This window comes from Drosophila eugracilis, unplaced genomic scaffold (genome assembly GCF_018153835.1).
Source record: "Drosophila eugracilis isolate 14026-0451.02 unplaced genomic scaffold, ASM1815383v1 contig_367, whole genome shotgun sequence".
Lineage (NCBI taxonomy): Eukaryota > Metazoa > Arthropoda > Insecta > Diptera > Drosophilidae > Drosophila > Drosophila eugracilis.
In genome coordinates, this window is record NW_024573224.1 from 5,333,954 (window position 1) to 5,348,930 (window position 14,977).

Here is a 14,977-nt window from a genome sequence, read left to right on the forward strand (position 1 = left end):
TACGCCAGTTTCGTTACCTTTTTTCGTTATCTCTAAGAGAGTGCGTGCGTGTGCGTGCTTTTTGCTTTTGTTGCTACTACTGCTGTTGAGTGGGCGGAATTCGGTGTGTGGGCGTTTTGTTTGCCATTTAGAACACAATTTCAGCGTTGGCTGAAAACTAGTTAGCCTGGCATAAAAGAAACACACACGCTCGAATCTACCATTAAAAATTCAATTTCTTTCATACGTAAAACAGCCAACAAAAGACCGGCAAATCTAAATTTAAAAATTTGTAACAAAAATAACTAAAAAAACAACGACAACACATATGCATGCGTGACATTGCCCCTGGCGGCCAAAACAACAATAGCAAACAAAATCTAGGCGGTTTCCATCGATTTGCATTCGTTTTCCCTTCGCTCTAATCAAAATCAAAACCACACACACACGCACTCATAAATGCACGCTATCAACAATCAAAGTGTAACGGCCGTTTGTAAAGTTTCGTAAATTCCAATCGAAACATAAATTAATTTATAAATTTCTTGTTTCATTTGGGAAAACAGCTTGAAAAATCACAACAAATAAATACATGTACTGCAACCAATAAGAAAAGCCAGACAAGTGGAAAATCAAACGAGGTGAGTTTGGCAATCGTTTGAATTGATTTTTGATTTGAGATTGGGAGGAGAATGTTGATGGGTGTTGGGGATTGAGAATCCCGAAATGACCCGGACAATTATTGATTTTGCAGGCAAGTGTCCTTCGGCCGAATGCAATGCCGGTTCCGAGTGCTCCGCAGCAGCTGAAATTTCCCAAGGACGCTGCCTGTGCTGCAGTGCTTGAACTTTTCACCTCCTGACAAAAAGCCACCACCCCCACTTCCGCTCTCCTCCAAAACAGCTGGGAAAATTCTCTCTCTCTCTCTTTTGCTTGCTTCGCCGGCATAATTTTCCGCTTTTGCATGTTGCAACAGCCAGTGTGTTTTCAATTTCAATGCAACGCCGAACAAGTGGCAGCAGGCTCTCTTAGCCGGCGCTTGAATGCGGCACGTGGGTGGTTCTTGTGGTGCCCCGAAAAATGGTGTGGGTGTCCAGACCTGCACCACCATTGCGAGTACGAGGGCCATTTAGGCTCCCATCGAGCAGCACTTGTTTGCCTATTCAGAGTGGGTCCATTTGTGTATCAAAATTTCATCTTGAACTTTGTATTTTATGAAGAAATATCTTTAGTAACAAAAATGTCATTTAAATACTTTTTTATGAAGGGCCTGTTTTTCCTTTGTAATATTAACAAAATTTAGACGTTTCGGTCGTTTTGGAATAGTTTTCCAAACTTTTCCCACGGTGTATCGGAAAATGCAATTCGCGTTTAAGCCTTTGGGCAAGTGGGTCGCCTACCAGCGACTTCTGAAAGCTCCTGCAAGTTTTATAAACTACATTTACACCGAGCCCACTCAATAAATTTGCCTTTGTTAATTTCTCGCTGTTTTTTTTGCGCTGAACATTTTGCATTAATTAAGTTTCAATGGTGCCCAATCAGGCGGCAATCAAGTACAGTGGGCACTTTGAGACAAGATCGCACTGCCTGTGAGTACATATTTCAGTTTTATTGGGTGTAGAGCACTTCTAATTTAACACTAGAGCGATTTTGTCGGCCTTTCAATCAGATTTCAGCCAATATAAGCATACGAGTATGCCAGGTTTTAATTAGATAGAAGTCCTGCGATAAGCCACACAAAATGCTGTGAAGTGCGCCAAAAAAAATACAATATATATATATATATATAAAAGGGGCTCGTTGTATCCGGGGTATTGTCATGTCTGTTTGGTGGAGGGGTTCCCTTATCTTGTTATTTGATTTCCATTTGGGCATGAGCTCATCGACGGCTGCAGATTCAGTTTCGCACTCAGGTAGTTCGACCAGCAAAAAGATCAAGTTCCCTAGTTGGTAGACTTTTACCCCCGAAGAATCCACCCTCCGAAATTTTCTGGTTTTTCTTCTCTGCGGCATTGATTTCATATTAATTCTCCCTTTTGGCGCGTGTTTTCAATTTACTTTAGTTGAATTGCCCTTCGATTGTGTCGTTTATTTGGGTAAAATAAATTATCTTTATGGGTTTTTAACCCCTTCTTGATTGTTATTGTGTGATTTAATTCTTTCCCCGCTCTTCTATGGCTGCATTTCGAAACGGGGCTATTTGCATAATTGCATTTGCCGTACATATAGGGCGTCACAGCTCTTTCCACTCTAATTTCAGGCCATATTTTCACCCATGTATATACCACCCATGGAGTTTTAGTTGATTGCAGCATTTTGTGGTTTCCCGTCGGTTTTCATTTGGATTTTCCCCCCTCTGATGGATTCGGCTTACCTTTTTTGTGGTTTCTCACCTTGTTGGGACTTAGGGGAAGTGAAAGGGAAGGATGAGAAAGTCTGAGTCTCATATATTTAATTTTTACACAAGAAAACTCCAAAATGTTAGAAAGGCATTCTCAAACGTATATCTTCCAGATGCGTTTTTCTATATTTTCCGCAAAGGTTCATTCATTTCCACCTACCAGCCTAATTTTTTCATACATTTCTGTGCACTTCTGCCTTAAACATATGGAGTATATAACATTGTGTTATAGTTCACTATCGCATCGCCCTTTTCACGCAATATGTAATGCTTTCTTGCGCTGGTTGATAGCCTTTTTATTGCACAATTCAGGCGTAATGTTTATTTTTTGTCTAGGTTCAGGCCCCTCGGAAAATTGTTGCTAGTTTCATGAGTCATTTGATAAGAACAAATGATAATTGCGGCGCTGTTGCTACGAAAATAACAACAATTAAATGAGCCAGAGCACCAATTTTTATGCTCGTTAAAAAGAGAGAACAAAACAAAAATTTAGGGAGAGCCGAAAAGAAAACAAAACTATTTCAAGTGCAAAGTGAGGCAAAACATTCCTCGCCCACCTTTTCAATAGGGCGGTGGGTGGTTGTGGGTGTGGCGAAATTTCCCAAGCCGCTCGACAAGTTTTCCACACTCTCATGCCATCGCTCTTGGTCTCTCTTTCTGGCCTTTATTCAAGAATTATTCATACACGAGAGTCTATATGCAATATCAAACAAACACGCAGCTGCTGTAGAAAACGCATAAAATTTTTAAATTTTTGTTGCCACCTTCAAGGTCACCGAATATCGTTAAAATGCTTGTCGTCGGTTTGAAGAACCAGAAAACAGAAAGCATTTGTTTGCCATTAAGCTATACGTGCACAGATCGGCTGCCTCTCTATATATACATGTGCATATATATGACGAAGTCGAATGTCGGAACATAAAATTGAATACTAAATATGTGAACGAGAAGTCCATTCATTCATATACCTCACATGATTGATAAGGAAGGCGGCCTGATAAACTTTTTGCCTAATTCTCTTTGACTTTGGCTAGGCGTTATGAATATTAATAGCTCGATGACGTCAGCAAGTGCATTTGACAGATGACACAACAAAAGATCAAATTCAAATGAAAGGGCAACCAGCTGAATGAAGATGAATGGGTATCGGAATAAAAAGGGCCACAGATAGAAATTTCGAATGCACTAGAGGAAAATTTGGAAAAGTGTAGTTTTCTTAATATGGTATTTATATTGGTATATATGGTATTTCAAACTATATTTTACATTTCTTTCAATCTTAAATTAGCCCATATAACATCAACATCAAACGTTTTCTTATTCTCAACATTAGGAATATTATTTCCTCAAAATTAGTCTATTTTTTTAATTAGCCAGAAACTGAAATATTTCTTAAAACTAACATTGAAGGTGAAAGAGCTAAAGTTACAAAAATAATCACAAATGAGGCGGCAGTTTTCTCATTACCACCGAAAAGCTGACAAACATGGGCTGTCACAAGCATTTGACATTTTCATTTGACTTAGTCAGCGGACAGACGAAAATAGCAGCAACCACCTGCAGCACCCAGGGCGTAACTAATTTGACATACCAAACAGAAGGGATAGAGAATGGTGTATGGGGGACTTCCCCGAAAACTGCATATATATATACATACATATATCCATCAACTGGTCGAGGGGTCAGAAGCTCAACAACCGTCATGCAATGGCGTTAAATTTTTATGCGTGCTATGAAATTATGACAGAGGCTTTATGGGAGGGAGGTTGCGTTGCAATTGTGGGTGTGTTTTCACCATTTGTTGGTCACGCAATGCAGATGGAAAAGTTGGAGTTTTCCGACTCAAGATAGCTGGCCAGAATTCGCTATCTTTCATGGCATAATAATAGTAGATGGCAATGTAAGGCTTACACCTTTCTGCCATGACATCAACTTAGTAGCGAGCAAGGCCTTATCTATACGGAGACATCATCGCAATTTATTAGATTGTGTGCTCTTAAGTTTATCGCCTAAATTAAATATTTTTGTAATCTGGTGTAATTGTTTAAGAGGTGAATCATGGCAGAAAGATAGCACCCAAAGGAAATGATCTTTCAGTAATTACATTAAAATATTGGACATGTAAATTAAGAAAGTAAACAGTAAAACAACATTAATACTTTGAGAGATATACAATATATAGCTCGTTAGTTCTTTATAAATTCTTAATCTTGATTAATTACATTTTCTAGATAAAGTAAACTAGGTTAAGTTCTTATAATTACGATTGAGCTTCTTAATTGCAAATATCATTTTACTTTTATACTTGTAATTTCGACTCTGAAGTTACTTTTGTCATTGACTTTCAAAACCAATTCGTTTCTAATATCAATATCCAGTGCAACTCACACCTATTCGTAGACCGAAAGACCCAATAACCTTGAAACGATACTAGGCTTACGTCACACGGGTCCACAAATAGAGCCAAAAAAAAAAAGCTAGCGGCTAATGTCCGGCTCTGAAACATTAACCCACTACCACCCCCGTGGACGCACAAGTGACAGCGATGAATGTCACCGAGACTTTTGACGGCAGCTCCTCCATTGAATGAACACGAAATTGGAGCGCACGCTTCGTTCGCCGATAAAAGCGAAAAAATATAGTGAAATAAAATAGATATGGAAACAAATTCGGATGATTTACGGCTCCTTCGATAGTACCAATGGCAGGTTGCTTGGCCATTGGCCACTGGCCACTCATCAGATCACCTATAAAAATAGACAAGCAAAATAAACGTAAAGGCGGAAAAAGTCGAGGAAAACTTTTGTGGGGGAATCAAACAAATAATTCTGAACAAATAAACGGACATTTATTTAGAATCCGCATTCTAGAGGCCAGCATGTGGGAAAGATAACACCTCAGCCAAGTCTAGAAAAGTGCTAACTAAAAATCTTTATTGGCTAATTTGAATGACCAAAAATGTGCAAATGTTTTGGTTCAATTAAAATGCCATTTCGAATAGTTTTGGGTATATGAGTAAAGATGCTTTTTGGTTTTCAGAAGTCGAATATTTGTATACTCTTGAATAAGAGGTTATTCAATCAGCATTCAATTCATTCATTGTTAAGTAATGATACCTATTTTAAAATGCTTATATATGTTCACAATTTGTTTCCAATCACGTACTCTATTAATAAGGTAAAAACATTCTTTTAATATCTTTTTTTCTTGCTGACTGGCACCCTGAATTGGCCAATTTTCATCACTTCTTTAATTAATATAACTTAATAACTTTTAGTACATTCAGATATTCGAATAGTAAATATGTTGTTGATATAAAGTGTAAAGATTATATTTTTATAGATACTCGTAAAACGAATGCTCATGTTAAACATACGACACGTGCGCCGCAATGGCTTTATTAGTGATTTGGCGCCAAGTATTGGCGCTATCAAGTTATCACTTTGTAGTTATATTTTTTGCTATTTTTCTGCGCACAAAATATGATTGATCTGTTTTGGGTGATGTATTTTCGTAGCCATGGCTGCGAGATGATGGCGCTGACCCAGTTTCGTTATTTACTTTCAATAATATCTATGAATATATTCGCCGGACAAAAGAGAAACGAAAATAAATATTCTGGACCATTGTTGTTGCGTTCTCCGAGCTGCGAGTAAATTATTTATATTATACCAAAAAAGTGACAACGATGACGTCGTCGTTGTTGTCGCAGAAAACAAAACAAAACAAAATAAAAAACCAACAAACAAAAAACTGGTGCTATTAATTTGCCATATCCCCTTGGGTTTTCTGTATTGTTTGGCTTGTGGTCTTACTTAATTGGTTTTTCAGTTTTCCCAAAGTTCAACCCAATGATCAGTCATCATCGTTTACGTATACGTAATATTGCACTCGGCAAGTGCAGCCCAATGCCTCCGCAAATTTGTGGGCGTTTGTAACGCTCTGTAATAATAATACTGACAGAATGGTTAATTCGTATGCCATAAAGCTAGATACATTATTAAGTGCTAATTAGTGCCTGACATGAGTAATAATTTGCATTGCTAATTCGCGTTTTTGCTAACCTGCCATGGAAACAATTGACAGAAGCCAAAATTATATATGTTTTGTAGTCCGTGGGGGAAGCCGAAGAACTGAACAATTTATGAATACGAATGTTTATGCCCAAATTAATGTCGAGTTCTAAGAAACTATTAAGTCATTAGAAAAAGAGCTTCTTGGGCTTTTGTGTTTTTGTTTTGTTTTTTTGACAAGTGTGAAGTCGGCAATTTTGTCCCAAATTTGTGCAGATTTGGCTGTCGCATTTTTAACCTTTCGGGTCAATGCTACACTTGTAACCCCGAATATTTTAGATCTGAAACCCTTGTCATTGTCACACGACAAATGTTGGAGAGAGGAGTGAGAATAAGCCAAGAATAACCCAAGACAAGGGCACCATCAACCATGACAATTACATAATTACCAACTTGAGTGTGCTAGCAATTAACTCGAGACTCCACTCTTGATTGATGACACTCGCTGGGAATTAAGAATGCTGCTGCGTGTCCTTTGGATTCAATATTTACACTCGTTAACCAATAAAATTATTGAACATCAATTGAACCAATTTCCATTTTCCAATTTCCATTCTGAGGGCTGTCGAAGGCTGTTCAAACAGATTTAATCCAATAAATGGCGATTTAAAATGCATAATGTTGCCGCTAATTGTTACAACAAACCACAAAAGCTGATGCGAATGGGTTGGGTATGGCATTTTGGGGGAAGTGCGGGTCATCTGCCGGGTTCAATGATTATTAATCAAACGCCAGTTTAATTATGCGACTTGTTAGAGACGCCCAGACACTCGAGACGAGGCAGTATCGTACTTCTCATGTAATCACTCAGGGTCTTCAATTTTCCCGCGCACTGTGCGACTGTGGTCTGCCGCTTCAATTAAAATTCGTTCCGCCTATAAAATTGATCGGGCAAGCGAGTAGGTCCAAAAACTGAAATTTTACGAGCTCGCTTTTTTTGGCACTAGAATATGGAACTTTGGCTGTGTCTCTTTTCTTGGCGCCCAATCGAATGTCAAGTATGAATCCATTGACGACCATTTCTCTTGATGGCCCTTCGTCGTTGTGTTTTTTCTCCCCTCTGCATATATATATCTTTTTATTACTTAATATTTTTTATTTCTGTTTTTGGTAAAGTATTTTGATTGTTTTTTCCGAAGTTCCTCTGCAGTTTGTCGCCAGCTTTTATCGTGTGCGGTTCTTCTTTGACTTCGACTTTGGCTCCTGCGTTTCATTTTCTTTTTTTTTGCATTTTTAATTTTGTTGCCGATTTCGCCTGGATATCAAAACCAAGTAAGATTCCGCCGATATTTGAGTTGTTCGCTTTGGGTTTCGGTTCGCTGTTCTGACATTGAACTTGCCGCTTAATCATTGTCAAAACACACGATCGCCGATTGCCGATTGCCTAGACAAACAGAAAAAAACGAAGTGATTGCATTCAAGCTTTCAATAAACAAATTTGATTTTCTTCTAGTTTTATTTATTTTTTGGCTGACCGTATTTGCATTATAAATTAGTTCTCAATTTACCGCATAAACATTGACAAAGTGACATCATGAATTTTACACAGAAAAATAATGGCAGCTCATTAATATATAAATTCTAGTTCTGCTGTGAGATCTATATGTTAGTTTAAGTGATATATATAGTGCGTGAAAAATGTTATATATTTCTGAAAAGTTTTTCTTATTACAAATTGGTTTTAAATACAATACATTGGTTTTAAATACAATTTATAGATTGTTAACATACAAAAATAGAATCAATCTTAAAGTTTATTTTATTTTTCTTTGTGTATTTTGCTGTGTCAACATTTTATATGCCGAAAGATCTTTTTAAAGCTAACAGCAAACAAAAAAGCAAAAGTAAATCCGCAAATCTGTGGGCACAAACGATGCAGATGCGTGAAAAATGCGAGGGGAAGGGTAATTGAGCGAAAAGCGAAACGGAAATGAAGGAACTAAATGTTCCAAGACGGAATGATTTTGTTTGCTATTTTTAGCAATTTATTGCAGAACATGAATTATTTCCAAGTGCAGTATAAAGCGAATGTCAAGGTAAATGAATCTTTGATGGGGTCAAGTCAAAGGTTTTGATTCCACGCCCCACTGATTGCATTTATGCGATGTGATTTACTGACTTTAACCTCTAACTAACTTGGGGTCAACATTTATCTCTTTTTTTTTTGGTAAAATTGATGAAGAACATTTACTTATTTGGTTTTTCTTCCAACCCATTGCAGGCCAAAGAAGACAACATCAGCCAACGAGAAGTATTAAGAGGAGGCCAAACCCAAAAAAGCGAGGACAAGACAGCCGTGGACCCATGCAAATTCTGGTGAAATCTCTTTTCTGGTTCTGGATTTGGAGTTGAAGCTGAAAGTTGGTAGATACAGCTGGCAGATAGATTGCTTAGAGGAGCACCATTTCGTAGTTGGTGGGACAGTGTTTGTTTATTGCAACCATCGGCGAGATCCACACGATGCCAGGCCACTTGCACGCCATAGATCTTTGAGGCCAGGCCTGCAACATTTGGAGTGCAACGCCGTCGGTTGCTGCTGGTGGAGCAATCGGCCAGATAAATTCTAATAAATAGCCAGACAAAACAGAATACTTGGCATAAAAATAAATAAGAATCGAGGAACGCGGAACGAACAGCTCTCCGCACGCATTGCAACAGATTTTGGTGTTCGATTTTGGAATCGTATTTAGTTGAGGTGTGGAGTGCATTGGCCAGACGGAACGGGTCATATTCTGCTCCATACTTCTCCACCTCCTTCTAACTTCACATAGACGTAGGTCGCGGCCAAAAAGTGTTCCAGGCCAGAGGCATCGGCAACCGGAGTGAGGTGTACACTTTTGGCACCATGGAGGGCGGTTACGTCAACGAAGGTGAGTTGCTATTAAAATTCATTGATATTAAGTACGTGACTTGTGATAGCTTGTGAAGAGCTTTCCAGCGAATGCCTTTCTTTGATGCAATTCTTGCAATTATATTCAATTTTTATATGGAATGCTGTTGATTGCTTTGAGATTGAATGAATTTTTGCCGCTTTCTTTGTAATTCTTTGAATCGCTTTCCTAATTTCACTTTGCAATCTGAGTAGCTTGTAATGGAAATGAAATTTCATGCATTTCAGCAAAGTACCTTCGAGATATTTCAGGTTTCTCAGAAATATCCGATAAATGGTTCTTAATATTACTGAAGATTTATATTTTTGAATATTTGTTTCACACTTTGGTATTTCTTCACATTTTTGGGGTCACAAAACTTATATTTATTCTCGCCTTAAGATCATTTGTATAGTCCTAGGCCTGTAAAGGTACGAGTATTTCAGTTTACATACAACTTATAAGGTGAGCCATTGACACTCATTAGCTATTTAGTTCATTCAGATTCCTTCGTTAAAGTATATAATTTATTTCAAATAAAACTGAAAATAGAAATCATAAAAATTGTTGAAAAATCTTGGTCTTTGTTTCTGCAAATTTGCAAAATTTATTCACAAACCAAGTAATTTTAATTACTGAGAAATGTTTATTTCATCGGCCAATTATTCATAGTCGCCCACTATATATACATGTATAGGATATATCCGAACACCATATAGACACTTACATCACGACTGTTTTCGACAATGAATCCGTATTTTCTTTTTAATTCTTTTTTGTGGCATTTATACGATCAGTTCACCTACAAATACCTAAAAATATTTCCGCACAATGCAGAAATTCATTCAACAAAATACTGACAGATGTTTGAGCAAAAGTATTTGACTTTGAATTTGAATTTTACAGAATCTCAAAGAGATTCTCTGCGGTATGCTCAGTTCTGAGTTCTGCACAGTGACACCGAAATCTGCAATTTATTAGCAATGCAAATGCGAATGCAAATTATTCAAACAGACACTTCACTCACCATTAGTCAGAGCACTGAGGCAATACATCTAGATTTGCAATATTTTGTTTTTATTTTGGCAAACACTTTGGCTAATAGAAATAGACAATTACGTTACCTGACTGAGTCACGTCACATCACTAACCCAAATCACCAAATTCTTTCAAATATCTTGCTGCAGAGGATTCTGACGCCATAATGGGTGTGGAAAGTCCAGGTAAATTAAGAGATCTTCCATTTAATTACTTGCTTTAACAAACGTAACGTCTTCATAACCAGCACATAATTATGAGTCTGTAGAGTGGGTAAACTGGCTTAGAATGTTATGATTGGGAGGGCTATCCACTTTGTGACGCCCTATTAAAGATCTGAGATATGTGTGGACGAGCAGGAAAGCCGGTTTGCCCACAAGTGATTTCCCCAGTTCTAGTAAAGGGCCCCAGTCCGGTCGCTGACTCTATATGTTGTGACGCCACAACTGCCAATGTCGCATTAAAATATTTTTTGCTTTGTTTTATTTACATAAGAGGATTAACGAATGTAAATCACAGACCAAATTGGCCATGCCTCTCATCTTTGATTCTCGGTACGAAGATGTATCGGTATGCAAAAAAGTTCTCCATATATTGTAGGAAAAGGCGAACTATAAAGTAGTCAGCCTGCTGACAACTTTGCGTTCCACAAAAGGCAAAACTGTCTGTCAGACGGATGCTGGGGGATTTCAATTAATATTCATTTGGGAGAAGGCAAAAACTGTCATAAATTATCGGTTTTGCAGTCGGACGGACGACGAGTTCCTTGAGCGGCGTCTTCAAGTATGTGGCGTCAAAAGTGCAACGCGGTCACGCTTTCACGGGTAGAAAATTGTTTTTTGTTTTTGGTTTTTGGTTTCTGGGGCAAGCTCATGATGTCATTTTGCGGAGCCAGCAAGTTGTTTTTTTTAAAGGATTGCAAACAAAATAAAACGATAATAAATTGGCAGTTTCGTGAAGGCAACGTTATTCAGTTTGATTCCAGGAATTCTTTGGAGCCAGCATTAAATCTCATATATCTTTTTGGCCATGATTTTTTTAGGATCGTCTGATGCGGTTTCTCTTTCGTTTAGTCTGCCCAAAGTCGATCTCCGCCTCCTCATCTCCAGTCATTGGATTTGGCTTTGTTTATAGAATTCACAAGAATTTCGGATGGCAGTCGAAATTTATATTTATTTGCTCTTGAACTCGGAGCATAAACACACTTCGCAGCTGCGCAAATGGGTTTAATGAAGACAGCTGAGTGCGCCATTAAATTTTAATTAAACTATGTTTAGTTTCGGTATTTATGACAATGTAAAAATGATTGTAAACAAGAGAAATTTGTTTGTAAATCAAACACCAAAAAATTCGTCATGGTTGGTCCGCTCTTACAATGACCTTGTGACCTTGCCCGTGCTTTGAACTATAAATTTTATATTCACATGCTTGTAAGAACTTAAATAAAAGCCCAACGATGACGACAGCATGACAAATGCCAGGGCCCAAAAATTTATGGGCAACACTCGTGGCAAATACACTGGACAAAGGGTATTAGTCTTGTAGTGACAAGTGTGAAGGAAAAAATTGGAAATTGAAAGATAAACGATTAATTAATGATCTTAATCTGTTTTCTTTTATTTTGGAACCCATAACAATCTATAATATTTAGAGTGTTTAAAAGTAGACTTACTTCTCTAACTTTTCCATCCACATGCTTCCATTTGTCTGCTCTTCAACTTGACCTCTAGAGCAATGCGTGGACAAGAATGAGACTATTTACATAATCATACATGATAAGCTATCATAATTAGCATAAACCTCGTGAAGAAGCCGAAATGAAGGCGTTAAGCCCAACACCTCCAACTTATGACAGATAAATACTAAGCAGATATTAGGTGTGCTAAAAACAAGTTTTAATTGCCGTCAGACAGCTTTGCTTGGGCATTAAGTTTGCTTTTTTTTCGAATCGTTTAAGGTGTTCAATTACACGACATGGAAAATGCATCTCATGTGGCTCAATGTCGGAATTTGAATGGTGGGATATTGGACATTCGATATGATTTACTCTTACGATCAATTGTCCAAAGACATTTGAGTGACACAATAACCGAACAGACAGTCAATATAGACAAATTGCTGATGCCGCGATTCGATCATTTCTATTTTCACCTACTGTCCGCATTTCCCTGAAATGTCAGTTTTCATTGCCGTCTAAAAGTATTTTCCCCTTACTATCGATTGTGGTCCAAGTTCATGCCACAATCGCTGGCCAATTGATCGGTTGCATTAAGAAGAACACGTGATTTGCATTTAAATTGTTTTTGGACTTGTCCTCGCCCAACTGCCACCGAATTCTTCGCAAGTTGCCTTGTTTATTTGCATTGGAACCTCGCTGGTTTTGAACACGCAGAAAAATATAAATATAAAGCATATATAGGTGTTCCTGACTTCAATTTGCTGGAAAAATAGCAAAAATTAGAGGAATTTCCTTTTTGACTTAATAGTTTTTATCTTTGAAAGTTAAGTTGAAAGTTTGTAAGTGCTCAGAGCACTAACTGATAAACCAACTTTATTTAAACTCAAACATTTTCCCAGTGCACTTCGCCGGTTTTGGCCATGAACGAGTACCGACTTGACCAACAACCAGCGGCCAAGCAATCATGGAAATGACGTCAGCTCGTGGCGCTCTTGTGCATACAATTGAAATCAATTTGCAGTAGCGCCAATTGCTGTTGACACATTTCATCTAAGGAGTTTCATTTCATTGCGAGCAATGAAAACTATGCAATTGCTCATATGGATATGCAAATTTTATTAGTCAGCAGCTGTGTTTGCGCATGCGCAGCCATGTTATGCGATTCTCAATGGGGCAACGTTGCCAATTTTAAGCATGAGAAAGTCAAGAAGTCATCAAACTTTAAGCTACCTTATATGGCTAAATAATATTCATGATAGGAAGTCAACTTTGAGTTAGGTAAAACCTTGTCAATTTTTAAACTAAGAACAACCTAAGCACTTTTTTGTCGATTTTATCTTGGCTAAGACTAACTGCCTGTCAAATCTTAAGCATTTTCAACCACATTATTTTGCAGCTTTATTGGCAATAATAAAATTAAATAATTTATTTTAATGGTCAGTCGAGTTAAATGGGGCTAAGTGATTTTCGGTGTAGATTTCGAGCTCGATTTTGGCATGCAAATTTGTGGTTTTTCTTTAACATTTTCCAAGCGAAATTAGTCAAAATGGCCAACAAAAGACCAGAGGCAGCTCGTGACTTAGCCACCGACAATGTGGACAGCAGATTGGAAATGCATCAAAGTAAACGGCGTTGAAGGCGAAAGATGCTATCCGTCAGTCTGATGTCTGAAGTCTGAAGTCTAAGGCCTCCTGCAAAAGCCGGCACGTATTTGAAGCCCCATAGATTGGCGTTTAATAGTTAGATAAATTGTCGGGCCTCTGGCACCTGAGCTGCATAAGACTTTTGGATCTTGGCGAACGTTTGTCATAATGCGGAACAGATTCCTATCTGCCATTGTATGCTTGGCTGACTGCACATACAGAAGACAGTGGGTGAAGTTAAGTGCAGATTTATGGGTACTATCTGCAGCGAGATCTGAGCAAACTTTGCCACCCACACAAAATTCATAATTGGATTACTCCAAATTCCCATAATTGGCATCCGTAGGCCAGCTCTAAATTGGCAAAAGAAAAAAGTTTTAACGGAAATGTAAAAAAATCCCCATGGCAATTAATCAATTTTTTTTTATAATAAAAACGGACCTTGGGCTGTGGTGGCGTAGGCTGTTCCGACGATTGGACACTGACAAGCCCTCGGGCAGAGATCGTGTATGTGGGGGGATTTTTTCATGCATATGTTGGTTCTGAGGTGTTGCTGGCTTCATTAAACTCAAATTAGCTGCCCCTCTCGTGGCAGCGGATAAATGACAACGATAAATCAAACACCATCCAATGCCACAATTGCGAGTGGATCTGGTGGATCACAGGGCCTGGATAAGTCCACGCATGCAAGATCTAAGGAATTAGTATAAGCCACTAGCGATAAATATGTTTTTCGAGGAAAACCTTATTCATATTGGCCATCATTTCCTTAGATCTCCGGCTAATGAGTAGCTATATTCGTAGATCCTTACACACACACATTTCTGACAGGCAATTATAAATAAAATGTTTTGAAAATACTTTCACCAAAAAGGCGTGACAATGTCACTGCCAGCTAGCTGAAAACGAGAGCAAAATAATTTGGCTCACATCCAAATGGCTACCGATTAAATGAGTCTCATAAAAAACGAAACCTAAAAAACAAAACAAAATGTCAAGTTTACGCTGTGGGTCCATAATTTAAAATGCGAATATTTCCTGCAAAGTAAATAATAATTTAGATATTTAGAAATAGATATAGATATCAGTGTATAATGACCAAATGATTGGTGACATTTTAATTCCCATCAAGGACAGCTAACGCTGACAGAGAGGAAAAGAAAGAATATTAAATTATATCAAATCATGGTTTATGGTCGTTTCGAAATTACGTGCCAATTTAGTTAATGATTTGATATTGGTATCCATCAAAGGCGTGACTTTGGAAAACGGGTGGGTCTAGTCAGATCTTACTT

At 38.0% G+C, this 14,977-nt stretch overlaps 1 protein-coding gene across 4 annotated transcripts in view; it reads left to right on the plus strand.

Moving 5' to 3' along the window:
- LOC108115862 (aminopeptidase N) overlaps window positions 1–14,977 on the plus strand; it is a 30,316-nt gene that overhangs the window by 129 nt on the left and 15,210 nt on the right. For 2 of the 4 annotated variants that reach the window (XM_017227487.2, XM_041818699.1), the window contains exons 2-4: window positions 546–620; window positions 8,675–9,323; window positions 10,511–10,546. In XM_017227487.2, coding sequence (XP_017082976.2) covers window positions 9,299–9,323; window positions 10,511–10,546 — 61 coding nt within the window. In that variant the 5' untranslated portion in view covers window positions 546–620; window positions 8,675–9,298. The remainder of the gene's footprint in view (window positions 1–545; window positions 621–8,674; window positions 9,324–10,510; window positions 10,547–14,977) is intronic. The other 2 variants (XM_041818698.1, XM_041818700.1) reach the window with 1 other exon arrangement.